General features: G+C 38.2%; 1 protein-coding gene across 21 annotated transcripts in view; it reads left to right on the forward strand.

Annotated features, from left to right (window-relative positions):
* The window catches only part of SP100 (SP100 nuclear antigen), an 88,660-nt gene that overhangs the window by 33,554 nt on the left and 27,567 nt on the right, over positions 1–27,539 (forward strand). For 13 of the 21 annotated variants that reach the window (XR_001176544.2, XR_006606370.1, XM_013046297.2 and 10 more), the window contains exons 7-15: positions 1,074–1,157; positions 4,319–4,435; positions 5,169–5,249; positions 8,145–8,237; positions 9,379–9,432; positions 9,992–10,048; positions 10,297–10,380; positions 14,259–14,375; positions 15,334–15,387. Coding sequence is in view for 19 of the 21 variants with exons in the window: in XM_013046297.2 (XP_012901751.1) it covers positions 1,074–1,157; positions 4,319–4,435; positions 5,169–5,249; positions 8,145–8,237; positions 9,379–9,432; positions 9,992–10,048; positions 10,297–10,380; positions 14,259–14,375; positions 15,334–15,387 (741 nt within the window). In the remaining 2 variants the exon portion in view is untranslated. The remainder of the gene's footprint in view (positions 1–1,073; positions 1,158–4,318; positions 4,436–5,168; positions 5,250–8,144; positions 8,238–9,378; positions 9,433–9,991; positions 10,049–10,296; positions 10,381–14,258; positions 14,376–15,333; positions 15,388–27,539) is intronic. The other 8 variants (XM_013046303.2, XM_013046304.2, XM_013046305.2 and 5 more) reach the window with 6 other exon arrangements.

A 27,539-nucleotide genomic window follows, 5' to 3' on the forward strand; every position in this document is an offset into this window, starting at 1 on the left:
TGGAATACTTCTTGTTGATAGAAAAGTTGCAGGCTAGGGGCTGAAAATGTATTCTGACTTTAAGATCTTCAAAAGCTACTAAGAAAATTAAAGGAGTACACAGACAAATAAAATACAAAGCAAAAGAAGAAATATGTGAGAGACGTGGGTACATGCTATAGAAATTTAAAGAGAAAAAAAGACTGTTTCTGGCTAAGGAGCAAGGCAGAGAAAATCAGGACATGCTATAGTAGTATCAGTTTGCATACAGCCTCAGCAGAAGAAACTGGATATTAAGTTTAAAGATACCCAAATTTGAAGAAAAAAGAAAAAGAAAACTTCACAGTATACATTAAGTGTTGGGGCCCAGGGCAAGCTGCCATTTAGGCATAAAGATTATTTTGAGTTAAAATAAAAATGTAGCAGATGCAGGAAAGGTGCTCTGCCTTCTCCATAACTGCCTCAATATATCCTGGAAAGGAGAGCCTATTCCAGGAAGAGAAATACTAACAGAGACTCCTCTTTACCTAAGAAAGAACTTACCTGTATAATAGAACAATGTTACATGTTTTTCCAAACATCTCCTTTGACTTTCTTGCTAATGACTTTTCTCCCCTATGTATCCTCAGGCCCCTATCCCTCTCCCAAGCTCAGATAAGCTTCATGTTGTCTCATGATGTTTGGAATCCCATGTCCATGTGGATTCCCCATATGTATGCCTATTAAATTAGGTTTTCCTAAATTAAAAAAGAAAATAAGAGAAACGGAGAAAAGAAAAAAAAAAGGGAAAGGAAAGGAGAGGAAAGGAAAAAGTTAGGAAGAATAAATGAAGAGACAAAGGGTGAAAAGTTAGTGCCCCAAGAAGGAAGAGAGACAGAAAGAAAAGTTCCAAGTAGTCAGGGAGAGCTTGATCACAGAATCACTGAAGCACCAGCACTTTCATGGGGTGAAGGTTAAGGTGACAAAATATTACAGACAAGCTGTAAAGAGAAACACGAGAAGAAAAGAGAAGTCAAGTGCGGTGTACCAAAATGCAAATAGGCAGAACAGGGAGGGCTCTGCAGGGTCTCAGCTGTGGTCTTTTTTATCCTCAGAGTCCTGTGAACAAGAACCCATCCAAGTGAATAACAGAGACACAAGAGAAGACACACCCATCCCATTGCCCTGTGATGGAAAAAGTAATTATCACTTATCTTACCAATTTTCTAATTCTATCTTTGTTTTTCTATGAGAGCAAAAGCTTTCCTTTGTTCTCTGATACTAACCACCTCCCTGACCCTAACAATATCCAAGACCCACAGCCTTGTGCACAGCCTCTGGCTACTTCTAAGTCATGTGAGATGCAAGGGGGAAAGAGAGCTGAGCTCTTTGATGAGGGCATGTCCCTGAGGAGAGAATACAGAGAGAGAAAATATTTAAAAAGTGAACCAAAGAACAGCAAATGACAAAGTACAGGAACAACATGGGCTTTAGATAAATTGACATAGAATCTAAACAGTACCATTTTGTGGAGTTGGTGAAAAGCAATGAGTTGCAACTTGCTTCTCAGAAGTTGTAACAGAAACATGGAAGCCATGCATGATACTGCAGATTTGCAAGTACAGAAGCTCTGCTCATGATACTGCAGATTTGCAAGTACAGAAGCTCTGCTCATGATACTGCAGATTTGCAAGTACAGAAGCTCTGCTCATGATACTGCAGATTTGCAAGTACAGAAGCTCTGGTGAAGGACTTTTAGAAAAAAAAGTGGCAACTGGAGGGACTTGGAGTAGGGAGACAGTGACATAGGAGGAGAACTTTGGTGATAACTGGAATGCTTGAGATGAGAAAAATGAATAGAAAGACAAAAATCAATATAGAAGAGGCATACAGAAAGACATACTAATAATTAAGGAACAGAGATCAAGTAGGAGAAAGTAGGAAATGTAACAGAGAATGGATAGACTGAAAAATCTGGTAGGGGAGAGCAGGGCTCGTTCTAGGATGAGGCAAGGAGGCTCCTAGGACACATGGAAAGAAAATCTTATTTTTGGTATTTTCTTGACCCCTTGGTACCTCTTCTGACTCACCCTAGAACCTGCTGGATCCTGGGAGATAGTGATAAAGAATGCTGAGAAAAAGAGTATGAATAGAGAAATAGACAGAAGGAAATTAATACCAGTAAATAGAAAAAATAGGGAGGAGGCCTAAAGGGAATGAGTTGAGGATAGGTTAAGGGACCATGAGTGAAAAAATGATAAGAGAGTGGACCAAATAAAGAGAGAGAAGACAAAAATGGAACATTGTTCCATTTGAAAAGATGATCACCAGAAAAAAGACGCAGAGGGCTCTTCCTAATACCACTGAGAAGACATCATTAAGGTATCTATAATTACCAAATGACCCTTTCACTCTCTCAGAGGAAAAATGGGCCTCTATCCAAGCATCTCATGTCTTCATGACTTCAGTCACCACCTGGGATCTGTGGATTCCTCCACACACCTGTGTAGCTCCAGACCTGTCTTCAAGATTCATTCCTTTAGGTGCCTGAAGACTTGTAATCAAAGATCTGAAAGTCATTTCTATTCAGAAACTATATTAGTTACCTGTTGTTGTGTAAAAAACAGTCCTGAAATTCAGTGGATTAAAATAACCATTCCTTTATTTGCCATTTCTGTCAATTCCAACTTCAAAATATGTCCAAACTGCCCATTTCTCTCCATGTCCAGGATGCTTACACTAATTCAGATTCCTATCACTTCTCATTTCAAAGTTGAGGAACTTTCCTGCTGGCCTCCTCCCTCCTATCTTGCTCCCCTCAATCTGTTCTCCATACTTCAGCTCAATGAGCATTGCAGAAGTGCCAACCAGTTCATATGGCTTTCTCATTTAAACCTAGTGCCCTCTGTGATCCTCAGCATGAGGTCAACATAACTTGGTGTGGAGTGTTGAAAGGTACCTCCCATACAGTTGCATAATCTCCCCCTGACACTCTCTTCCACCACATTCCCACCATACCAAATTCTGCTTGTTTACTTGAATTGTCAAGCTCTCTCAATTATATCTCTGCCTTTGCACTGTATACGGTTTGGTAGATAGTCCCAAAGTTGAAAATACACACAGCTTGTGACTTGACAATTACATTCCTCAGCTGAAACCAATAGAAATGCACACTATGTTCAAAAAGAGAAAAGAAACACACAGAAAAGCAGTATTATTCATAATAGCCAAAATCTTGAAACAGCAAGATCCAATAACCCCCCCCCAAAAAAGAATTTTTTATGGTTTTATTTTTTCATGGGTTATTTCCACAATGGAATACTATACAAAATAAATACAGATGATTCTCACAAACATAATGTTGAGAAAGGAAGCCAAATTGTCTCCCTGCCCCCACCAAATGACAGAGACAGAGAAAGAACAAATGAGGGAAGGGACATAATTCAATTTATACAAACACGTATATTTTGGAAGGGGCAAAATTAATCATAAGTAGTATTAAAAGTCAGGATGAGGGGCGCCTGGGTGGTTCAGTGGGTTAAAAGCCTCTGCCTTTGGCTCAGGTCATGATCCCAAGGTCCTGGGATCCAGCCCTGCTGCGGACTCTCTGCTCTGCTGGGAGCCTGCTCCCTCCTCTCTCTCTGCCTGCCTCTCTGCCTACTTGTGATCTCTTGTCTGTCAAGTAAATAAATAAAAATCTTTAAAAAAAGAAAAAAAGTCGGGATGAGCATGTCGTTAACTTGAGCTACATGCTGGAGACAGTCAGTGGGAGGCATCACTAAGAGGCTCCCAGGGTATGCGTAATCTTCCATTTCTTGACCACAGTGACAGTTACCCAGATATGCTTACTTTGTGATGATTCAAAATTTATGATTTGCCCGTTTTTTTCAATGCACATTTTACTGAGAATATAATTTTTATTTTTAAAAGAGCAAAAAGTGGGGCTCCTGGGTGGCTCAGTCACCCACCAAGCATCTGACTCTTGGTTTCAGCTCAGGTCATGATCTCGGGGATGTGAGACAGAGCCCCACGTTGGGCTCCACGCTCAGCACAGAGTTTGCCTGAGATGCTCTCTTCCTCTGCCCACACTAAAATAAATAAATAAATCTTTAAAACAGAAAAGCAAAAAATAATTCATCAAAAGATGAGAAGAGAAAATAAAAACAAACAAAAAAACCCCCCAAACCAGGGAGGCACAGAGAAAGGGACACAGTTAAGCAGCATGAAAGAAGGGGATGGAGGGACAGAGCTTCTCCCCTGCAGTGGATTTGCAGGGGGAAGGACTTATCGATAGTAGTGAACAGTGTGTACACTATTCAAATAAAATTTGAAATTCCTCTTTCATTACAATTTGATCTAGGCTCACCGCTATCCAACCATGGAATCCAAGTCAATTCCTGTTCTGTGCATCTGGTGGATATAAAGAAAGAAAAACCATTTTTCAGCTCGACACTTAACCAGGCATCTGACGTAATAGGTAAGGCTGACCTGAAAGAGTGTGTAATTTGAGTCACCAGTTCCAGGCAAGGAGCTGAGACTTGGCATCAGGGTCCATTGAAGCAGCCCAATTGACCTTGGGTGGAGGCAAGAGGGGAGGAACCAGCATCATACACAGTGAGCTCCACAGGAGAAAACCCCAGTAATCAGAAAAAGACAGAAATAGTAGATTTAAGTACTAACGTATGGAAGACTATTTCTAAAGCGAAAGAAGAACGTATTGTGGTAGAAGTTGAAGAAAAGGAAAAAAACTTCAAAGAGCCAAGAAATTCATGAGAGGGAATGAAGAAGGAAACACATGCAGACAGAGAGAGTTATAGTGGGATACCACTGCCAGAAAAAGAGGCATAAGTCAGGGAAATAGGCAAAGCCAAGAAGAAAGTGGAGTAAATTGTGACTAAAAGATATAGGGAGCCCGAAGGTTGGGGGGGGGAAGAGTAGGAGGTCACATGAGGGCAGGGGTAGGAGGTCACATGAAGGTGGGGGAAGAAGAGTGTTGGCTGGGGTGGGCAACGCTGCCCTCTGTGCATGAATTCCATCACTTTTAGTTTAGGACTGGAGCAACCTGCAGGTCAGATACATTCAAGCACAGTTTAGGGTGCCTTGAGTTAACTTAGCTTCTAGGTTTCCCTACTGGTCCTGTTGCTGAATTGTCTGCTATGTGGGCTCATTGGCCCCACCCTGAAGCTAAAAGGCTTTGCTCCTCTGTGCAGTGATCAGCAGTGACTCGGAAGAAACCAGTGATGAAGACAAGGCCCCAGAAGACTCCATGTCAACACTGGAAAGTGGACCTGGTAAGTAAGTGAGAAAGCAGGTTTTGGCTACAAGAAGCTGAATTAAGATCTACTGTTTGATGCACCTTATTCTGTGTCTATTCTGTATGATAGATTCAGTTTATCCCGGAATCCCAGTCTCTGCATTTATTTTACTCTCCCTTTTTGGGAAATGCAGGAAGATTAAAAAATCATTGTATATATAGTTTTTTAAGATGAGGCCTATTAATTGATAGGTCCTATTTTTCAATACAAGCACCCATGTATTGATTATATAGGAGAAAGGGGCTACCAAAATGATGAAATTTTTCTTTTTAACTAGCTAGTTTCTATGCTTATATGGTATTGGATTTTTACAGTGATTTTTGTAGGGAACAGAAAGCTAAATATTCCTTTATTAGAAGATCATATCATCATCTGAGCACAAACTGAATTGTGTCAAAAGACAACTCATTCAGCTAACCGGTGTTAGCAGAAAAAAGATTCAGATAGAGCACTCTGAAACCCAAAGTATTGTTTTTGAGAGTTCTCCAGCAAGTCATGGCATCGATAATGACTTTTCCAAGGACTTTTGCAAAAAATACCTTACTTTTTAATTTATAAAATTCTTAAGTACCTCAGACGTTGTAGAGAAAACACAATCACATCAGTGTTTGGGTCTTCTACAAAGTGCCATGGAGAATTAAAGGGACAGACAAGACAGCATCCTGGATTCTGCATTTTTGCTCTTTAAAATTGAAGCTGAAAATGATTTTCTAAATTATCAAAATGTTTCCTCAGTTTTGTGGGTAGCATGAGTGGTCCTAAAGTCTGCAGAGCTTTTGTGTACACATGGGTGACTTTTTTCCCCTTTCTACTTTCTTGACCCAGAAGTTATTAGAAACATGCCTAAACAGGGAAACATACTTGGAAAAGACCTAAAACAAGTAAAAATATTACCTGGTCCTGATGTTACCAAAGAACAATATTTTAAATGATACATCATTCTTATTACTTACTAGATCCATCAAAGTAAAATGTAAATTCACTTCAGGTTTTAAAGGGTACACATTTTAACTTCTGTCTTAGTATAGCAAACTGCTCTAAAAGGCAGTCCCAAATATGTCTAGGAGGCAGACACAAGAGATTATTTCTCAGCCTTGCAAATGCACTGGGTTGGGCGAGACCAGAAGAGGTTGTTGACAAAGGATTTCCAAGGTTAGAAACAGCAGAGATGAAGAAAGTGTGAAGTGACAGTGGAAGGGGTAAGAAGTAGAAGGGAGATAGTATGGGAAGAGCAAACAGGGCAAAGTTGCCCCTTGCCTCTGGGGACAGGGAATGGAGTGGGACTACCACTGAAGGCAGGTAGCTTAGAAGGACAGACCAGGGTGGCACTGTTGCAGACCACAATTTGCATGGGTTTTCTAGATTTTTCTAGCTTTTCTTATGAGGATATTTCCTGCTAGTATTTCAGTTTCTTGGTCACACGCTGAGACCCCTAAAAAGCCCTCTTCCTTTGTGCAGTGACCAATAATCTTGACTTATTAGAATCAAGTGAGAGAGGAGACTCCCAAGAAGCTCCCTGCTCACGACTTCAGATTACGCTGGGTAAGAGCATTAGGATTGCAGCCCTGGAGGACAAATACTCGGAGTCAAAATCCGGAGCTGTTTTTCTGATGAACCTTGTTTTGAGCATGCTCTATGTGCCTTGATTCTATAACTTCTAGGGACTATTTTCTGCATTTAATTTCTCTCACCCTGTTGGGAAGTAGAAGGAGGCAGGAAGGCACTATAGATTGTTGTTTAATTGCATGGGCCCATTTGACTGATGTATAGAAAATGTAGCAAAAATATGCTGGTAAAATGACAATCTTTTTTTCTATGCACTATCATGTATTAATGCAAAAGGGTTGCAATAATGTATCTATTCTCTACCAATATGCTTTATATTCTATTCAAAAGAGTAAGCATGGTGCACCTCTGTTTGTTGACAGTATTGTCTTCAGTTCCAAACTTTAAAAAGCCTTCAAAGAATAATTTGTGCTATTTAATTATTGATGGGAGAATGACTTCTGATCAGCTATTCTTAAACCCAAATTAGTTAACTACTGGCTCACATTGTGATTTTTTACAGGGCTTTTATAAATAAAGCTTCATTTTATTTTCATAAAAAACCTTAACAGGGAGATAGGGTAACCAGGTTATCCCTGCTTTATAGATAAGACAACTGTGGCTAGTAATGTTGAAGAGTCTTTCCAAAATTTACATGGAGAGCCAAAGGAGAGCCAAGCAGGAACCCAGCATTATATTCCAGGCCATCAGAACTGGATTCAGTTGAAGGAAAGAGAGAAAAATGATCATCAAAGGATTGTTATAATTGCAAGCCCATTGAGGTGTCACAGAATTTTTAAGATCGTTGCATACAAATAGTTGTTTCTTCCCTTTTACTTTATAGACCCCATGGATTTCAGAAAATTGCCTGTATCCAAAGAAAGAGTTTGGAAAGTAGATAAGGAAAACTAAAAACTCTTGGTGGTTACAAATGAACAGTGTTTTCTACAAAAGATCCATTCTAATTCTTTGTTATATCTTTCAAAGTAGAATATAAATTTGTTTTAATTTAGGGTGGTTTGTATTTTAACTTTAGTATTAATTAGTTGGCCTAATGGTTGGAACAAGCAAACCCAAAAAAGTCAAGGGCTCAAACCCAATAGAATTAATTTTTTTTTCTCAAGTAAACTTTCCAAGAAGTTTGAGATGGGGGGGTGTGGGACTCTGTTTCAAGTGGGCTTTAGGGAAGCAGCCAAGTGGGAAATCTGCCTTCTTTGATACCAGACTCCCAAGATGTCCTGGGGATATTCTTGCCATGGCTTTTTAACCATCTTGGTTCCTTTGTCATAAACTGAGACTTTCAAGAGACACTTGCTTCTTCCACAGCAAAAAGATTTGCTGAGTATTTGGAATCCAGTGAGGATGAGGGGCCCCCAAGAGCCTCGTGTTTCGTACTGAGAAGTGATACTGATGAGGAGGGTAAGTACTGACGTCACTGGACTCCCAGACACGAGGAATCTGAGTTCAGAGTTCTTGTTTCCTGGGCATTTAACTCCGAGCACACTCCACAGCCTAGGATCCTATTCTCTGCATTTATCACATCTGGCCATTCTGAAAAGTGCAAAGAGAGAAATCATTATAAATTCAGGTTTAACAAGATGGCTCTAGTTGAATGGTAGTGTCATTTTTACGACATGCTCTCAGATTTATTGACCCCAAAGTATTGAATTATGTAGTGATTTCCACCCCTGCCCACTCTGATTTTCTAGAGAACAGAGAAAATGGGTATCTGCTGTTGCTTGATTTTGTCGCACACATGTTCAAAAATCAGTAGATTTTCTGATCATAGACTCTGATTATTGGCAGAAAGAAAAGCTTCTGGTTATGATCATCAAATTTAATTTATACCTTTTGACAGTTGACCCCAATATGACATTGGTCTATACAATATTTGAAAATATCTTCACTAGTAAGATATCCTTTTATGTTTATGACAACTTTAAAGGTAGCCAGATAACTGTTACTGTCTCCACTCCACAGGTGAGGAAACTCTGGCACATAAACATTTAAGGATCTTCACACATCTTGTGTGGAAAGTTACTAGAAGAGACAAAACAGCCTGGACTCTTAGCAAACATCCATAGTATTTTATTCAAAAGCTTTGAAGCCAGGCAGAAAATAGAGAGACCATGTGGTTTATATCCTATATATTACCCCCCAGCCACCACCAAAAATCCAACAGGGTCTGGGACAGAATCCCATTCTCAAATATACTATATTGATATTCCTGCAACAAATTGTGTGATTTCACACCAAGTGTGAGAAATAAAGTTTTTACATGGAGTCATGTCAGCTCAAGTCCAGATTTGCTGCCAAAGTAGTTAGCTGAAAACCCATTGGAAAAATATGGATTTTCAAAACTTCTTTGATTTTGCAGTTGGGGCCAAAGGATTATGGTTCTCTGTTCCATTTAGTAGTGATCTTTCTCCTTTCGATGGGAAGAGACAGAAATGATCATCATAGTGTCTTTCTAGTCCAAATCATATCTACAGCGTGAGTAGTCACAAGGTTTACAACTCTTAGTTGTAGATTACTGGTTGTGTTTTCCTTTACTTTTTAGATCCTGTGGATATTGGAAACAAATCTCTTTGGGGGATACCCAAGAGGAAAAGATGTAAGAGCAATTAAAAATCTTGATGTAACAGATATCTTTCTTTTTTTTTTTTAAAGATTTTTTATTTATTTATTTGTCAGAGAGAGAGAGAGAGAGAGCGAGCACAGGCAGACAGAGTGGAAGGCAGAGTCAGAGGGAGAAGCAGGCTCCCTGCAGAGCAAGGAGCCCGATGTGGGACTCGATCCCAGGACGCTGGGATCATGACCTGAGCCGAAGGCAGCTGCTTAACCAACTGAGCCACCCAGGCGTCCCACAGATATCTTTCTTTACTACAAAAACTTTGTTCAAAAAATTTTGTTATATCCCCTAAAATAAAAAAATTAATTTGTTGGTAATTTAAAGGATTCACATTATACATTTTGAATTGGGTGGGCTGGACTAATTGATACAACATGTAGGCCTCAAAAAGTTCAGTGGTACAAGTGCAATATAAGTATATTCTTTACTTGCTTAAATAGGATAAAGTAACTCTGGGAGTGGAGGGCTGTTCTGTTCTGTATGATTATTGAAGACCCCAACTGGTAAAGGCCTTGACATCTTGAAAACGTTGTTTCCACAGACTCCCTGGATAACCAAGGGAACTGGAAGAGGAAGTGTGTTGCAACAAGTGGAGAGGGTAAGACATGATGACAAAAGGGAGTGCCTTCCGTGGCAACGTTGTCCCCCAGCCAAGCCCTGGGGGTGGTTCCTGGAGCAACCTTGACCAACAAGTCAGATGGAGCTACAAGGTAGCCTGGTAGTAGGAATATTCCTGCTTCTCCTACATGAACTTCCTTTTCTAATTTTCCTTTTAAAGAATTTGGTGCCAAATTGGTTCCTAGGGCACAGACTGAGACTGCTAAGGAATTTTGTTTCTTTCTGCAGGGATCAGCAGTGCTAACTATTCAGAATTAAGTGATACAGAAGAACCTCAGGAATCTTCTAGCTCAGTCCTAAGAAGTGGGTCAGGTAAAGAAGATTAGGATGCCAAGCCTTGGTCTGCAGAATGTCAGGAATTAAAAGCTACTGTTTCCTGATGCATTTTATTCTGAGCACCTTGAAGACCTGTATCCAGTTAATCCTGAGAACTCCTTTTCAGCATTTTAGAAACTAGGAGACAGGAAATTATTATAAATTCATGTTTAACAGGCTGAATAAATGTATGTAATTATATACTGCTGTTGTGGAAGAAATGAATAGCAAAACGGTGGTATCTTTTTAATACCTACAGTCATGCCTACTACCACTAAGATCTTAGATTTCTATAGTCATATATTGATTGGTACTAATGTCATTTGTAATTGTAAAATTCTCAAAAGATGACTGGTCTGCTATGTAATTAGAGATAGAAATAAAAGCTTCAGATCCACAACTTTCAAACTTTAGTATAGTTCTTGACAGATGTCCGCCACATTGTAACTTGATTATATTGTGTTATTTTAAAGTACTTTGGCAAATAAGATCTTACTTTGTCATCACAATATCCTCAGGACTTAGGCAGGCTGATTTCTGTTATCCCTGCCTAAGGGATGAGGAAATAGACATTTGACCAAATTGCCCAATTTGACCAAAGGTCAAAAAGTATGACTGCTGTATTAACAGGCAGGAATATAAGAGCTGTATCCAGTGATCAAAGTCCAAAAAGGAGGTATAAGGGACCTGCGATATAATATCAGCAGACTATATCAGTGCCTGATGCAAGAAAACTCACTTAACACCTATATAGATGATTAGATGGATAGATAAATAAACAGATAAAAATGAAAATCATGAAGAAAAATAAGATGGTAGGAGTGGTGCCACCTATAAGGTATACAAAATACCTGGAAGGGCAGAACCAAAAGAATGAAAAGAGAAATAAAAACGTGGTTACCTGGGTGGCTCAGTTGGAAGCAACTGCCTTTGGCTCAGGTCATGGTCCTGGAGTCCCAGGATCGAGTCCCACATCAGGCTCCCTGCTCAGCAGGGAGTCTGCTTCTCCCCTTTGACCCTCCCCCTTCTCATGCTCTCTCTCTCCCAAATAAATAAATAAAGTCTTTTTTAAAAAGAGAGAGAAATAAAAAGGCACAGAGATTAAGAACATCAAGAGAAAAGAGAGAAAACAACACAGAAAAGGGAAATCAGGGGGAAAAGTTCACAGAATCAAGTAATGGAGATAGAAATGGGTAAGTCAGGGAAGTGGCCAGAAAACTGAGAAATAAGAAGGAGAATGAGTTGTGGCCAGATAGAAAAAGTGACAGAGCACATCTTTGTTGGATATAAGGTGTAGTCATTGGAGTAGGTGTTTTCTCAATTGATCTGAATAGTGAATATACATAGGCTTGACCACAACAAAGTGGTCCCTGTCTGTAGTCTGTCATTTTCTTATTTCTCTTCAGTATCCTCTTCTGAATTCAAAGCTCTTCAGATGAATAGAGGAAGAGAGTTAGAAGAGATGCCAACATTTAAGCATCTGATGGAGAAGCCAGTTATGATATTAATTATCTTTGTTTTCCTGTCTGCAAAGAGGGAAAGCTCTTCTTTCTTTAACTTACCTCTTCCCCCAAAACATAGCATGTACATACACACACAGATACACACACATTCCCATACATAGACTTGTGCCCAGGTTTGGACTGCTTTCAGCAGGTCTGAGGGAGCCAAAAGAGAAAGAAGAGCTGTGCTCCTCAACAGAGGGAGGTGACACTGAATGGATAATGGAGGAGGAAGAATGAAAAAGACAGGCTGCGGTCTCCAATTGGAAGACATCTGACTGAGTACACTTCAAGTTTTTTCAAGTGGACATGGAACCCAAATACCACCAGATTGGGGAGTTTTGTGGGGAAGAGTGATGATTTTTCAAGATAACTCTCAAGAGTTGTACCAGAAACATGGTAATAAAGTCCATGACTGGCTGAGTCTTGCAGTGTAGAAAAGCCCATAGAGAACTGACAAAAGTAATAGTGGCCAACAGTGTGGTCAGTGTCAAAAGAGTAGGCCTTTGATTCATGAATGACAGTAGCAGTCTGTGAAATTAAGCTGAATATAGATAAAATATTAAGACAAAGATTGTAATTGTAGAAACAGCCAAAAGATCAAGAGAAGATTAAGAGAAACAGACTAGAAGCAAAAAGAAAATAGAAAAGAAAGTGACAGCAGAAAGAGGATTACTTCAATAATAAAACTAGATCCAGGGATAAAAGCATAGGAAAATAGATGGAAAGAAGTACACATGTTATGTTAATTAATGGAGAAGAGAATGAAGAGGCACACCGAGGACCATATAAAAAAAGAGTTAAAAGATGATTGAAAAATGGTGAGTGTAAAAGGAAGAGAAGCAAGATGGGGAAATTGTGGGCTCTGAAATGGTCAGGAGACAAAAGCAATGTTGGTGCAAGGAATGCTTCACAATAGTAGTGAGTTTTCAGGGCAAGGTGTTCCCAGGTATCAGTGTCCCCTATAACTCACCCAGATTACAAGAAACATCATCCTGGCATCTCATCCACTCCTATGATTTCATTCACCATCCACAACTTAATAGTACCTAAATATAACATATCCAGCCTACCCCAGTCCTCTTAAGCAGCTAAGCTCATCCTTTACGCAGCTAAGACCATCCATCCAATGGCAGAATGATCTCTGTCCAAGGTTCTGAAGCTCCTAGTCTTCACCACTTTAGGTGTTTTTCAAAACCTTCAAACTCGACATTTCCAAAACTGAGCACATCGTCTTCCTAAAATCAGCATCTGCTCCTCCAGTGTTCCGTTTCTAAAACACACTATTATTTTCCCATTCTTTCAGGCTGAAATTCACGGAGTCATGCATGACACCTCTATCTCATCTGTCACCTAACTCTATCAATACTCCCAGCCCGGGCCAGCAGGAAAATCTCAGTGTGCAATTCTTCCTTTTAAATCTCCAACCTGTCCCTTCTTCTCCATTCCCAGTGCTGACACTCTAGTCCATATCTGTATCATTGCTCACCTGAACTAGATATACAAGTCACTGTTCTCCTTCTAATCTTGTTCCCACCAAATGTATTCTAAGTGATTTAGCTAAATTGATCTCTCAAAACTGCATCCCATGTCCTTTAACTTCCTTTAGGATTAAGTCAGTTCTCCTTCATGTGACTTCCAGAGCTACTTACCTTAGGGCTCTTGCCTCTTTTCTCCATCCCATCAATGCTCCTTATTCTTTCACTTCATGCTCAGATATACTAAACTCCTTGTGGTTACTTGTTTTTGCTGAATCTAGACCCTTGCACATGCTTCTTCATATTTCAATATATTCAGTCATTTTTTTCTGTGTCAATTCCCTGGTGGCTCATAAGATTTACAAGCACTGATGCTTCAGTAGTCTTGTGTCTGAATTATTATCAGCACCCATCTTTTTATCTCAGCACCTGGCACCTGAAAGAGGCTTAGGAAACTCCTTGAGTAAGTGAAAAATACTGTTTACTTCCTGTATCCTAACATTTGGAAATTTGTCTGGCAAAAGTTCCCTTATTATAGTATTTATACAGAATATTTACAGAATCTATTTTAATTCTATATATACATATACATAAATAAAAATAATATTTCTAGAGAAGAATATCACATAAAATAAATATAAAAGTATGTTAAAAATGTCATAAATGGATGGATAGGAAAAGTTATTAATGAAAATAGGTGAACAAAAATACATATTTGGGCAAAAAGAAAAGGATAAAAGAGAAAAAATTAGATTGAAAGGAAGGGTCAGAGACAATGGGGAACAAAGAAAGAGATTTCAGAGGTGGAGATATCCTTTGGTGGAGGGGTGGGGGAAGGGAGGATCTTTGTAGGAGAGGAGATGCAAATGAAGACTTTTTACAAATCATAATTTAGGAGCAGAGCCACAAGGACTTGGAAGTGCAAAGTGTTCCTGTGTCATGTGTTTTTCAGAAGGTATTTCAAGAGACCAAGGAGAAAGGACTGAGAGTAGCCAAGCATCTGACATAATGGGTAAGGCTGCCTGAGGGTCCTGGGGTAGAGGTGGTTCTTCAGATACCACAGACCCTGAGTATGTAGTTAATCAGAGATCAAGGACATCAGGCACCTCACCAATGGAATGGCCGGTTATGGAAGTGAAAGGTCACTGGGCCCTCAGCTGCAGGATGTCAGGAGTCTGAAATCAGAGTTTTTGTTTCCTGCTGCACTGGACTCCTAGCACACTTTAATAAGGAAGGGATACATCCATACCAGAATCCTATTCTCCGCATTTGCTTAACCTGAGCCTTTTGGGAATGGCAAGGAGGCAAGAGATCCTTATAAAGTCATGTTAAACAAGGTGGGCCTGTGGATTTACATGGATGATCTGGTAGAAATACACTGGTAAAAATGGCAGCATCTCATTTACCATATTAGTGAATCAATACTAAAGTATTGGATTTATACAGGGACATCCACCCCTGTCCATGGAATAAAAAAATCCAAGAGTTCTTCAGCTGGTAGATAATAGTGTCACTTTGTCACAACCATGGAAAAGTCTCAAAAGACAAATGGTCCTGTTTACCTGTCAGGAAACAAAGACTCTAGATAACTATTCTTAAATAGCATATAGTTTTGAAGGATGCCCTCAGAATGTTGACCGATACAGTGATTTCTCATTAGCTTTTATAAATAAGGTCTTATTTAATTGTCATAAAAAATTTAAAGCCTGAACAGGATAACAGTTGCTATACCTATTTCATGATCAAGGAAACTGATGTCCTTAAGAACTTAAGAGCCTTTTCAAAGTCCCAAAGAAATAAAGGAAGACTTTTGTATCAATTCAGTACCTGTCTGTTTCCTTTAGAAGGAAGACAGAGAAATTATACTCAGATCATTATAAACTCAAGTTTTCCACAGTGTAAATTGTCATAAGATTTATAACTTCTATTTTTAAATTACAGTTATATGACCACCACCTGTTACTTTTTAGATACCGTGGATATTGGAAACAATTCTACTTCGGGAAAACACAATGAGAAAATAAGTAAGAATGAATAAGAATTTGCTTAATTTCTATGTTACAAATGAAGTGGTGTTTAATGCTAAAGCTTATCATCATTTTTATACCTTTCATAAGAAAAAATGAATGTCTTTTAAAGTAACGATTTTTTTCAAAAATGGTTATATCTTCATGTTGCATTTTATTCTGATTTTAAAACATGTTTCTTATAAGCTTTGGTCCATGTCTTCCCAGAATTTTTCTATATATTAACTTAGTTTGGAGTATATTTTTATATATTTTCATGTGGTAATTCTATACATACTTTTCCTTTTCTTACCTTTTAAAATTAATATATCATACCTAAGCAGTAAAAACATTCAACATTTTAACTGAACTATAAAAAGTCTTATTTGGTGCTTTCACATGTACTAGCCTTCACTCTGAGGGTGGTAGAGCATTTTTCATTTGTTATTGGTCATTCGTTTTTCCTCTTTATTGAAGTATCAGTCATAGAATGCTGTGTCAGTTTCCTGTTGTGGTGTTTGTCTTTTTCTTACATTGCTGAACAAATATAGAAAAGCTTATCTGATATATGCATTAAATCTTTGTCATATGTGTTGCTAATATATTGCCCCATTTGTTTTCCTTTTATTTATTTATTTTAATATTATTTCTTTATTTTAGAGACAGAGAAAGTATGAGTGGGAGTGGGGGAGCAGAGGATGAGAGAGAATCCCAAGCAGACTCCTTGCTGAGCATGGCGCCCTACTGGGGGTTCGATCTTACCACCCTAAGATCATGAGCCATGCCGAAATCATGAGTCAGGTGCTTAACTGACTAAGCCACCCAGGTGTCTCTGTTGCTTTTCTCTTGGGTTTTGTTAATGGACTCTTTTGTCCTAGAGACATTATAAATTTTTAGGTACTCAAATTTGTCAGTTTTTTTCTCTCTGGCTCTTGGGTTTCCTATCATTTTTATAATAGCCATTTCTAGCTGAAGACTTAAAAAAAAATCTCATCTTTGATTCTAGAATCAAATGTTTGAAGCACTTGGTCATTTTTAATGTTTACATCTATAATTCCATGGGTTTTGCCTCTTTGTTTTTATGTGAGGTTGGAATTTCAAAAATATTACCCACACTACTACATTGTGATTGAACTGCCTCTTTAATCACACAATGCCTTTGCCTATCTATATACTAGATTTTCTCTTGCAAGCAAAGGGGCTGCAGAAAAGAAGAAAGATCTCAAAGGGAGCACAATCCTGATGACTCACTGGGGGTGAATATTAGAATCAAATTCAAAAAGACCCCCTCTTCACCTCCTTCCCAAATCCACTGGAATCCCTAATTAGATACGCACTGAATGTTATATGTAAGTGATGAGCCACTGAATTCTACACCTGAAACCAGTTTTACCATATGTGATAATTAACTAGAATTTAAACAAAAACTCAGAAAAAAAAAAAAAGGAAGAAATGCTTTGAAAATGCAGATTGATTTTGGGAGAACAGAGACTTTTGACCACTTTTTTACATCTTATTTAGTGTTCTTCCAATAAAAATTTTCTTACACTTTAAAAAAATTCTTACATGGTGTACAAATTTATTATTATGAATATCTTTTTTCTCCATTACGTAATACCTGAACTTAAATGAGACAAGGCTCTCAAAGTCTTTATTTAAGTAGGAAATCTGTGGTCATTTTATTATCTACTTGCATGTGAGGAACTCAGAATGCCAAGGACTTTTTTCTAATTTAATATAAAATCTTAAAAGCACTTATATAGCTTAGGGATCCAGATATCAGTTAAAATATGATAGCCAATATGGAATTGTTGAATCACTATTTTGTACACCTGAAATTGGTATAACACTGTATGTTAACTACATGGGAATTAAAATTTTAAAAACTTTGATGGCCAGGCCCAAGAATTATCAAGACAGCCAATCAGAATTAAGGTTTCTTTGGAACTGGTTTGATGAGAAGTGGTAATTTCTAATTTGGGTGAATATTACAAGACCCATTCAAATTAACTCTCCCAAGGACAAATTTTTATTAATAGAGAAAAGAACAAATTGGTAATGGTTATGAATAGACATATCTCCACATTTTACTGGAGAATAAGACTTACTTTTTAATGAAATTTCTCAATTTAATAATTTGTCAAATCATATTCTTCATATTAGTTTATGGTGCACAGTGCTTTCTCTCCTTCCACAGCTATAGGCTGAGGAGAAATTTCCCTCCATCTCTTTCTGTAATAAAGGCTTTTATTTATTTATTTTCGAGAGAGAGCATGAGAAAGAGCACAAGTGAGGGAGAGGGAGAGAGAGAGGGAGAAGCAGACTCCCTGCTGAGCAGGAAGCCTGACTCAGGGCTCCATCCCAGGACCCCAGGATCATGACCTGAGCGGAAAGCAGATGCTTAACCAAACGAGCCACACAGGCACCTGTACTTGTTAGTTATAAAGACTTATATTCTTCAAATCTGACTACTGGATTTTGTTAGATAACCATATAAGAAATGCAAGCCCATAGAGTTCAGAAATAGTTACTTGGCAGAAAAATAGAGAAAGGCATGAAAAGAATTTCACCTAAAAACAGTAATACAGGTACATAGAGATTTTTTTTTTTTCCTCCTATGGCTTCTTCTCTTATTTCTTAAACCAGAATCAGCTTGAGATCCCCTGTGTTTTTTATTTTCAGATTTCCTTTCTTGTCTTTACCTAAATAAATGATGTGAATGATTTGTTCAGTATTTAGCTGATGATGTTTATGATACCTTTTAAATATTTACTTATTTTAGAAAGAGAGAGAGAACACAAGTGGGGGAAGGGCAGGTGGAGAGGGAGGAGCAGGCTCCCTGCTGAGCAGGGAGCCCAAGGTAGAGCTGGATTTCAGGACCCTGGGATCGTGACCTGAGCAGAAGGCAGACGTTTAACTGACTGGGCCACCCAGGCCCTCCAATGATACCTTTTCTTAAAAGAATACATCTTAATAATATTATATATACATTATTACATATAGGCTAAGTATTATTACTGGCATCATTAAGATACTTTCTATATTTTTTCTTTTATCTCCAAATACTGACAACCCTTCTTTATCTACGTTCCATTTACCTGAACTCATCCTCATGAGCTTCATCATACATCCCTTTTTCTCTGTTCTGTTTACCCACTGCTCCTCCCAACCCATCCACAGCTTCTCTTTCCTTTTAAATCAGACCACATATACATTGACAACCACTAAAACTCAGTCTTCCTTCAAAGTACTGATTTTGGGCAAAGATGCACAACCTTCAAAACTGTCTATGATTGCTGACTGGACTAGCATGAGGAATTCGGCAGAATGGAAGAAAGAGCCAGATTTGGGGGTGATAGGAATATCCCCCTAAACAGGGGAGTGGAAGGTTTCAGTAGAGCGGTCGAGAATTTTGAAAGACTGGACAAGCTCGTGCTCATGCTAAAGACTGGGTAGAACCTTGTTGGCTGCAGATAAACTCCCCATAGCTCAGCTGGAGGTATACAGCAGACAATTCACAGTGACCCCTACTGATGGGGTGAGAGCTCTGATGAACCCAGAGCTCCCTTTCTTTTTTAAGCTTGAAGTTTCACCCGGAAGCAGAGTCAAGGATCTCATTTGCAGCGTGGCTTAAGGTAGAATCACAACACTCGTTCCCAGTGACACTTGTGCTTATTCACATAGCCACACAATGCAGAAATCTTGAGTTTTAAATGCAAGGTAAGAGGCTTCATATTTGCCTATGATAATGAAACAGAGAAGGACTAATTCTGCAAGGTTAGGCCATGTTGTACCCCAAATATTTGGCATGTTTTCCTCCTTTAGCTGTCCTTGCCCCAGGTCCAATGTACTAGCGTTACAGGAATTCCTTCTTCCTGCTACACGGCAGGTGAGAAAAAACTGTACATTAGAAATAGTTAAGCCTTTACATATTGATGCATCCAAGAGTATTTTGGGTGAGTAATTTAAATGAATAAATTAATTCTTTTTGTGAAATATGGAATCCACGTATATAATTGTACAAAATATGTACTTAAAGCTAAAAAAAGGAAAGCACAGTAAGTAAAGGGAGGGATAAAAAAATATCAGAAAACGAAAAATTACAAATTGGCATGTGGATTGTTGTGTTTTTTTTTTTTTTAAGAGAGAGAAAGCACACACACGTGCATGAGTTAGGGGAGGGGCAGAGGGAAGGGAAGAGAGAGAACCTTTATTTTTTTAGATTTTATTTATTTATTTGACAGAGATCACAAGTAGGCAGAGAGGTAGGCAGAGAGAGAAGGCGGCGGGGGGGGGGGGGGGGGGGCAGGGCTGCTGAGAAGCAGTCTCCCTGCTGAGCAGAGAGCCTGATGCGGGACTTGATCCCAGGGCCCAGAGATCATGACCTGAGCCAAAGACAGAGGCTTTAACCCACTGAGCCACCCAGGTGCCCCAGAAGAGAGGGAATCTTAAGCAGTTTCCACGCTAAGCTTGATCTCACGACCCTGATATCATGACCTGAGCCAAAATCAAGAGTTGGAGGCTTAACTGACTGAGCCACACAGACACCCTAGTCCCTTTCTTTGAAGTTTTGTGATTTTTTAAAAAATATTTTATTTATTTATTTGAAGTTTTGTGATTTTTGATTGTTGACTCTTTGTTACGGATAGAAATGTTGTAATCAATGTTGTTGGTTAATGAGGGTTCTCTGTAGATCCCATTATGAAGGTGAGGCTACCTCTGGACTACATGTTCACAGGAGAGGCAGGGGGAGGCAGCATGTGTGGAAAGCAGTGGTGGAAGGGGAGGCAGACCTCTTCCCAGGAGCCTGGGCCTGAAGGGTTGTGAAGGAATCTGTCCCTGACAAACTGGTTTCTCCAGTCAAGAGGATGGAGCTAGCCTGGCTTGTCTGAGGGTGGCCTGCAGTGATCACCTGATAATGGCCTTTCTTTTTTTCTTAACTTTTTTTCATTTTTCCAATGTTCCAAGATTCATTGTATATGCACCACACTCAGTGCTCCATGCAATCTATGCCCTCCTTAATATCCACCACCAGTCTCACCCAACCCCCAGCCATCTCCCCTCTGGGATCTTCAGTTTGTTTCTCGGAGTCCACAGTCTCTCATGGTTCATCTCCCCCTCTAATTTCTCCCAACTCACTTCTCCTCTCCTTCTCCCAATGTCCTCTGTGTTATTCCTTATGCTCCACAAATAAGTGAAACCATAGGATAATTGACTCTCTCTGCTTGACTTATTTCACTCAGCAGAATCTCCTCCAGTCCCATCCATGCTGATATAAAAGTTGGGTATTCATCCTCTCTGATGGATGCATAATATTCCATTGTATAAATGGACCACATCTTCTTTATCCATTCATCTGTTGAAAGGTGTCTTTGCTCTTTCCACAGTTTGGCGACTGGGGCCATTGATGCTATGAACATTGGGGTACAGATGGCCCTTCTTTTTACTACATCTGTATCTTTGGGGTAAATACCCAGTAGTGCAATTGCAGGGTCATAGGGTAGCTCTATTTTTAATTTCTTAAGGAATCTCCACACTGTTTTCCAAAATGGCTGCACCAACTTGCATTCCCACCAACAGTAAAAGAGGGTTCCCCCTTTCTCCACATCCCCTCCAACACATGTTGTTTACTGTCTTGTTAATTTTGGCCATTCTAACTGGTGTAAGGTGGTATCTCAATGTGGTTTTGATATGAATCTCCCTGATGGCTAATCATGATGAACATTTTTTCATGTGTCTGTTAGCCATTTGTATGTCTTCTTTGGAGAAGTGTCTGTTCATGTCTTCTGCCCATTTTTTTTTTTTTATGTGAGTATCTGTTTTTTGAATGTTGAGTTTGAGGAGTTCTTTATAGATCTTGGATATCAGCCCTTTGTCTGCAGAGTCATTTGTGAATATCTTCTCCCATTCTGTGTATTGTCTTTTTGTTTTGTTGACTGTTTCTTTTGCTGTGCAGAAGCTTTTGATCTTGATGAAGTCCCAAAAGTTCATTTTGGAACTTTTCTTTCCTTTGCCCTTGGAGACATGTCTTGAAAGAAGCTGCTGTGCTGGTGTCAAAGAGGTTATTTCTATGTTCTCCTCTAGGATTTTGATAGATTTATGCCTCACATTGAGGTCTTTTATCCATTTTGAGCTTTTATCCATTTCTTAACCAAAGAAAGACAGGATTCAGTGAATAAATAGTCTCTTCCATTTCTAAGTTGAACAATTTTTTTAAAATACTTCTTCAAAGGATCCCCACCAGGATCAGGACCCAGTTAACCACAGTGGCAACCATCCCAATTGGCTTTCTCTCCTACTCTTTGCTTCTTCCCAGTTCCCCACCCCAGATCCTTGACACAGTTTCACAAGTAAACTTCCTGAACACAAACCCTTATCTCAAAATCTGCTTTGGGGAATACCAGGCTAAGATACTCCTATTTCTCTTCTCATTTAGATCTTTAATCCTTTTGGAATTGACTTTTTTGGTGTGATATGAGGTAGAGGTTAGTTTTCTTCCAACATGGATAGCCAATTGTCCCAGCTTCTCCCATTACTCCAATATAATGCCACATAGGGCATGCACCATGCCACCATATGTCTGTATGGTTTTGTTGGGGAGCTTTCTAGTCTGAGCCATTGCTCTATCTAATTCTGCATCGATACATAGCACATTCTAGTACTACAACTTTGTAAGATCTTGATATCTAGTTGAGTAAGTTTCTTCAATTTGTTTTTCAAAATCATCTTAGCTATTCTGGACATTTTCACTTTCATATAAGTTTTGGTAACATCTTGTCAAGTTCCCTTGAAAATCTGATTTAATTTTTATAGAAATTGCTTAGGATTAATTTGGGAAAAATTGACATATCTAAAATATTGAGTCTTCCAATTCATGAACATGACATATCTCACTACCTATTCATTCTGTTTTCTTTTTATATTCTTCATTTATTTATTCAACAAGTATCTATTGCCAAAACTGCCCATTAGGGGTAAAGAAGTGAACAAAATCTCATTGAACTTACATTCTGGCTAGGGTAATATAGACAATACACAAATAAATATATATTATTTTAGATGCCTCTGATTATCTCTTAAAATCTCATTTCTTTCCATCCTTTTCTTCACATACCATTCTGACTTCCTTGAACAAACTAAATAATTTTCTGCTTCAGGACCTTGGCACTTGATTTGATATCACATCAGATGCTTTTCCCTTCATCTCAGCTCAAGTGAGGAAAAAAACAGAGTAATGGAGGTATAGAGCAACAGAAACTATATCTGGCATTTTCACTGTAAGCATCTTTGCCATAGATATTTTTGCTACATTTTTTCCCACATAACTAATTGGCTGTAAGGTCATAAAAAATTCAGAAATAATTGGTTGGCAGTTTGGTTTCATTTCTTCATTGACTCAGTACTCACATTTTTCTATTACATAAAATTGTTGCCTTCATAATTGTTTATACAGTGGTACACTTTGAGCCTACATTTCCCACAGAATTTTGGAATGTCTGTCAATGGGCATGTGACAATATTCTCAGAATAAACAACACTGTAGGAAACTTTCACAATGTAATACAAAGTTCAGTTACAGATATGCATCCCAGTATTTGAAAACTGATACTTCTCTTAATGATGGAGGAAATTTTAGTGGAAAAAGAAAAAAATGCCATGCTGAACAAGGAGAAAAATCAACAAGTAAAAATAAAATGTATAACACTATGAGCAAAAGACTTTGAAGACAAGTGCTTGGGTATAATTCACAAAATAAAATCAGTTCCTTGTAGAGTATTACCATGAATCTGCACTACACATTTTGAATGTATTCAGATATTTTTGAATTACCTGATAAAGTCCTTTGAATTTTGCTATTCATTTTTCATGTTTCATTATGTCCTTTTTAATGAATATCCCTCTCTTATTTTTCATGATTTTATCTTTCATGGCAGAGTTGCCTTATGCATGATCAGTTAGTCAAGCTGCAAAATGTTTGTAGTGAAATGCTTGCAGCAAATATGCTCACTGAGCAACAACCTAGCATGAGCAGAAACATGCTATCTTATATGGGGTGGCCAGCCAGTGAGAGCCTCATTGACAAGCTGAAACGTAAGTAGATGTCACATGAGGTGAAGGAATAATCCATGGTGCTTAGGCTGAGAAGACCTCAGGCCAAAAGGCTGAGGCAGGATGTGTGGGATCTTTCAAGGAATGCAAGGGGACACTGGCTGGGGCACTAAGGAAAGCGAGTGGAAAGTGATTTTTAAGGTCATGAAGACCTCATAGGCCATGATAAAAATTTTAGATTCTTGTCTCAATAAGAGGAAAAGACACTGGAGAATTTTGAGCTGGGGAATGATATAATCTCAGTTAAGTTTTTAAAGGATTGCTCTGTAAACCACGTGGAGAGTAGACTTCAGGAGGTGGGATGAGAGATCAGTAAGGAGGCTGTTGTAATGACCTAGGCAAGGGTGTTGCTAGACCGGACTGAGCCGGTAGCAGTGCAGGGGTTCAGAAATCGGCAAATTCTGGAAACACACATATAACACACCAACATGTATGTAAGTGTACATTTCATGTGTTTTGCTTATTTACAAATAAATAATTTAAATTACATACATATATATAATATAAAAATATATATAACATAGAAATGTATTTATATAGATAAACAGAATATATAATATATAAATATGAATGTGTCATATGTGCAAATACATAAAAATTATAAATAAAAGATATACAGAATATGACAATTACATATAACTAAATATGATATAACCATCCCTTAGGATAATGTACTGCTTAAAATATTACTTATTTTATAAGAGAATAAAAATGATTAGAAATGACAAAAAAACTTAGAAATGGACATTGTTAATGATTTGATAGGAGAGTACTATGATATGATTAGACAAGGAAACTAAGTTATTTTGTGATACATAACATTTTAACAGTTAGAACTAGAGTGTTATATACTAAAACAAGTAAGCCTAATTAGTCAACAAGACTTTGTTCATGATTTAAGTATTGGGGAAGTTTTTTAAAACCTTAGAAGCTTTAAAGTACATGCCTAAATCAGGGACTGCCATCCGGAGGCGGCAACTGGCGCCTGAATGGGGACATGAGAGAAGAGAAATGAAACAGGAGAAGAAGCCCCAACATGAGTTCTGCACGGCCCTGCCTTTTTCCCGCTGCTGAATTGTGGGTATGGGTAATATATCGCAGGATACGGGTAATATTAAGAGCACAAAGGACTATCATCCTTAAGTATGTTTGTTGAGATGGCTCCTAAGGTGGGAAAAGCAGAAGTCAGCAAGGGCAAACTTTTGGAGCTTTTAAAGGTAATTTAAGAACACTGCTCCTAATTCCCTATATTAGGGACTTTAGATTTACAGACATGGGAAAAAGTAGGACAGGAGTTAAAACTTTTGCCTGCTAAAGGAAAAACAATTCCAATTGCTATATGGTCTACTTGGACTCTTATTCGCTCTGTTCTGTAACTTTTACAGACCCCAGTGTCTCAGGTAAAAATTGAAAACAGGGTGGGCCCAATTGGAACCTCAATCAGTATTAAAATTAAGTTTGTTGGTTTCATTAAGATAGACATGTCTTTAAAGTTATCAGCATTAAATGTAAAACTTATTCTACTGAGGTTTGCTGAAGGCCAAATAAATTCATATTATCTCTGTTGAAATCTGTTAACAAAAAGATGACTAAACTGATAGTTAATTGTTTGTCTCAACGTTTTCATGGGTAATTGTTCAGATAACTTTCAAAATCTTTGGTAACCCGAAACTTTAAAGTTTTGCTTAAATAATAAATGAAATAAAATTTGTTGAACATCTAGGTCTTTTCCAAATGGGATAAAGTGCTAAAACATTGATTACTGGACATAGGTTTATGCTTTTAACTTACTACAAAGAACTAAGGATATTTAAATCTATTGGTAAACATGTTTTGTGCTTAACTGATTCACAAATTTGCCATTCAAGAATTCTGGTGTAACAGTTCACAATTGGTTACTCTTTGGTCTTCACTGAAAATTAAAATTTCTAAAGGTGAAAAATTCTACCAACTGTAAGTCAGATGGAAATAAGGGACACAACTCTCTATGTAAAAAAGTAGGAGATATATAAAAAAATGAAAAATGGAAATACATTTTTGTTAAAGGTAAAAAAAGGTAATTTTGTCCTAAATGAGGTGGTTATATTAAAAAAATGGCTTAGGATAAAATCTAAATGCAAAAAAAAGTTTGTAAAGAAAAATCTTTGGAAACAAATTTTAGGTGTGGTCAGGATAAACTAAAATTAAAATAAATATATTTTAAAGACACTGGTATAAAATAAAAAGTCGGTTTTCACTCTGTTCAAAAGACAAAGTATTCTCAATTTTTGGTCTCTTCTTGATAATAAAATGCAAATAGTTGTTTTCTCTCTGCCTGCCTAGAAAAACCAGTTTCTTTGTCTTACCATTATCAGGTCTTTAACACCCCTTGCCGCCTCCTGATGCGGGAGAAAAATGAGGTATAAACAAGTCAGCTGCAAGAGAATGGGAGCAGGGGGCCAGAGTCTTTTCTACATTTCTATAAATTATATAATATGTAATATGTAAATGTATAAACTTTAAAAATATTATATTTATATAATACATAATTATGTAAAAAACATAAAGTTATAAAACTGTATTTTATACATATAAACATACATATATAGCTTATTTATTATACATAAATATGTAGTATTTCATATATAGCATTGTAGTATAATATATACTTTTATACATATAAGTATGTTATATGTTATATATAGTACATAAATATAGATACATAGATATGTATATCTAGAACTCCCCAATATTCCTGGCCATCTGGAAGGCCACACAAAGGTCTAGGATACCCAGGGCTGGGCCCAGGCTCAGGAAAGACCTAAAATAGCCCTCACCTGTCACCTCTGCCTAACCAGGAGGCTCTGTGCAAGCAGGAAGTGACAGCGAGGATGCAATCGTCAACTGTCTAGTTGTGCATTGAAGGCATGCATCAACACAGGCATTTCTAGACCCTTGGCAAATACTGGGAGGCTTATCACTTCCAGCTCTTTAGGGAAATCTCCTTCCAGTCATTAATTCACCACTAAACTGAGCTGAAACTTCAGGAATCACACGGCAAAATACACAGACTTTACAGAATTCATTCAGAAAAAAAGTGCTAAATAAACAACAAACACCAACGGGAATAACAACAAACAGCAATGACAAAAAACTTTGGGAAAATAATCTGATAATCTGATCTCCAGAGTTATCACATATTATTTAAGATATTAGGTTTTTAAGAAAAAATTACTTGACAAAACAAGCAACAAAGTATGGCTCCGTACTCAGGAAACATAGAAACTGTACGTGAGGAAGACTAGACACTGGAATTACTAGACAAAAGACTTTAAATCAATTATTTTAAACGTGTTTAACAAAGCCACATAAGAAGTTAGAAAAGATTTCTCACCAAATAACAAATATCAATCAATAAATAGAAATTATTTAAAAAGGACCAAATATAAATTCTGAAAATAAAAAGCAAAATACTTGAAGAAAAAAAAAAGAGAAAAGTACAATTTAAAATAAAAAACAATGAAAAAAAGTGGATGGACTCTGAAAACACATTGCTTGTGTACTCATTGTAAGGTTTTTCCCCACCTCCTCCCGGGTTTCGGCACCAAATGTAAGGTTTTTCCGACGAGATAAACACAACACCAGGCAAAGTGAGTGTAAGGCAAGGTTTATTAAAGGTTCTCTCCGGTGAAGTTTCAGGGCCCAGGTGAAGGGGAGCCGAGAAAGTTGCACCGGGAGGAGGTGGGCACCCTCGGGCGAGGTTCCGCAACTCTGGAAAGCAGAGTGGGGGAAGTCGCGCCCAAGGCAGGGAGGAGGGGGCTTTTAAGGGGTCTTGGGGAAAGCTCAGGGGTCTTTTGGCAAGTTTCCCTTATTTGGATATCCCTCCTGCTCATCGGGATCCCATTGGTCCACAGGAGCCCAGGGCAGGGGTCTCAGGTTCCTGCTTGGGCCTTTGTTCTCCTGTCCGAGCTCAGGTGGTGTGGCGGGAACTTTCGCCATCTTGGTCCTTTGTTCTCCTGTCCGAGCTCAGGTGGTGTGGCGGGAACTTTCGCCATCTTGGTCCTTTGTTCTCCTGTCCGAGT

This window comes from Mustela putorius, unplaced genomic scaffold, assembly GCF_011764305.1.
Source record: "Mustela putorius furo isolate JIRA1106 unplaced genomic scaffold, ASM1176430v1.1 tig00000275_pilon_pilon_pilon, whole genome shotgun sequence".
Classification (NCBI taxonomy): domain Eukaryota; kingdom Metazoa; phylum Chordata; class Mammalia; order Carnivora; family Mustelidae; genus Mustela; species Mustela putorius.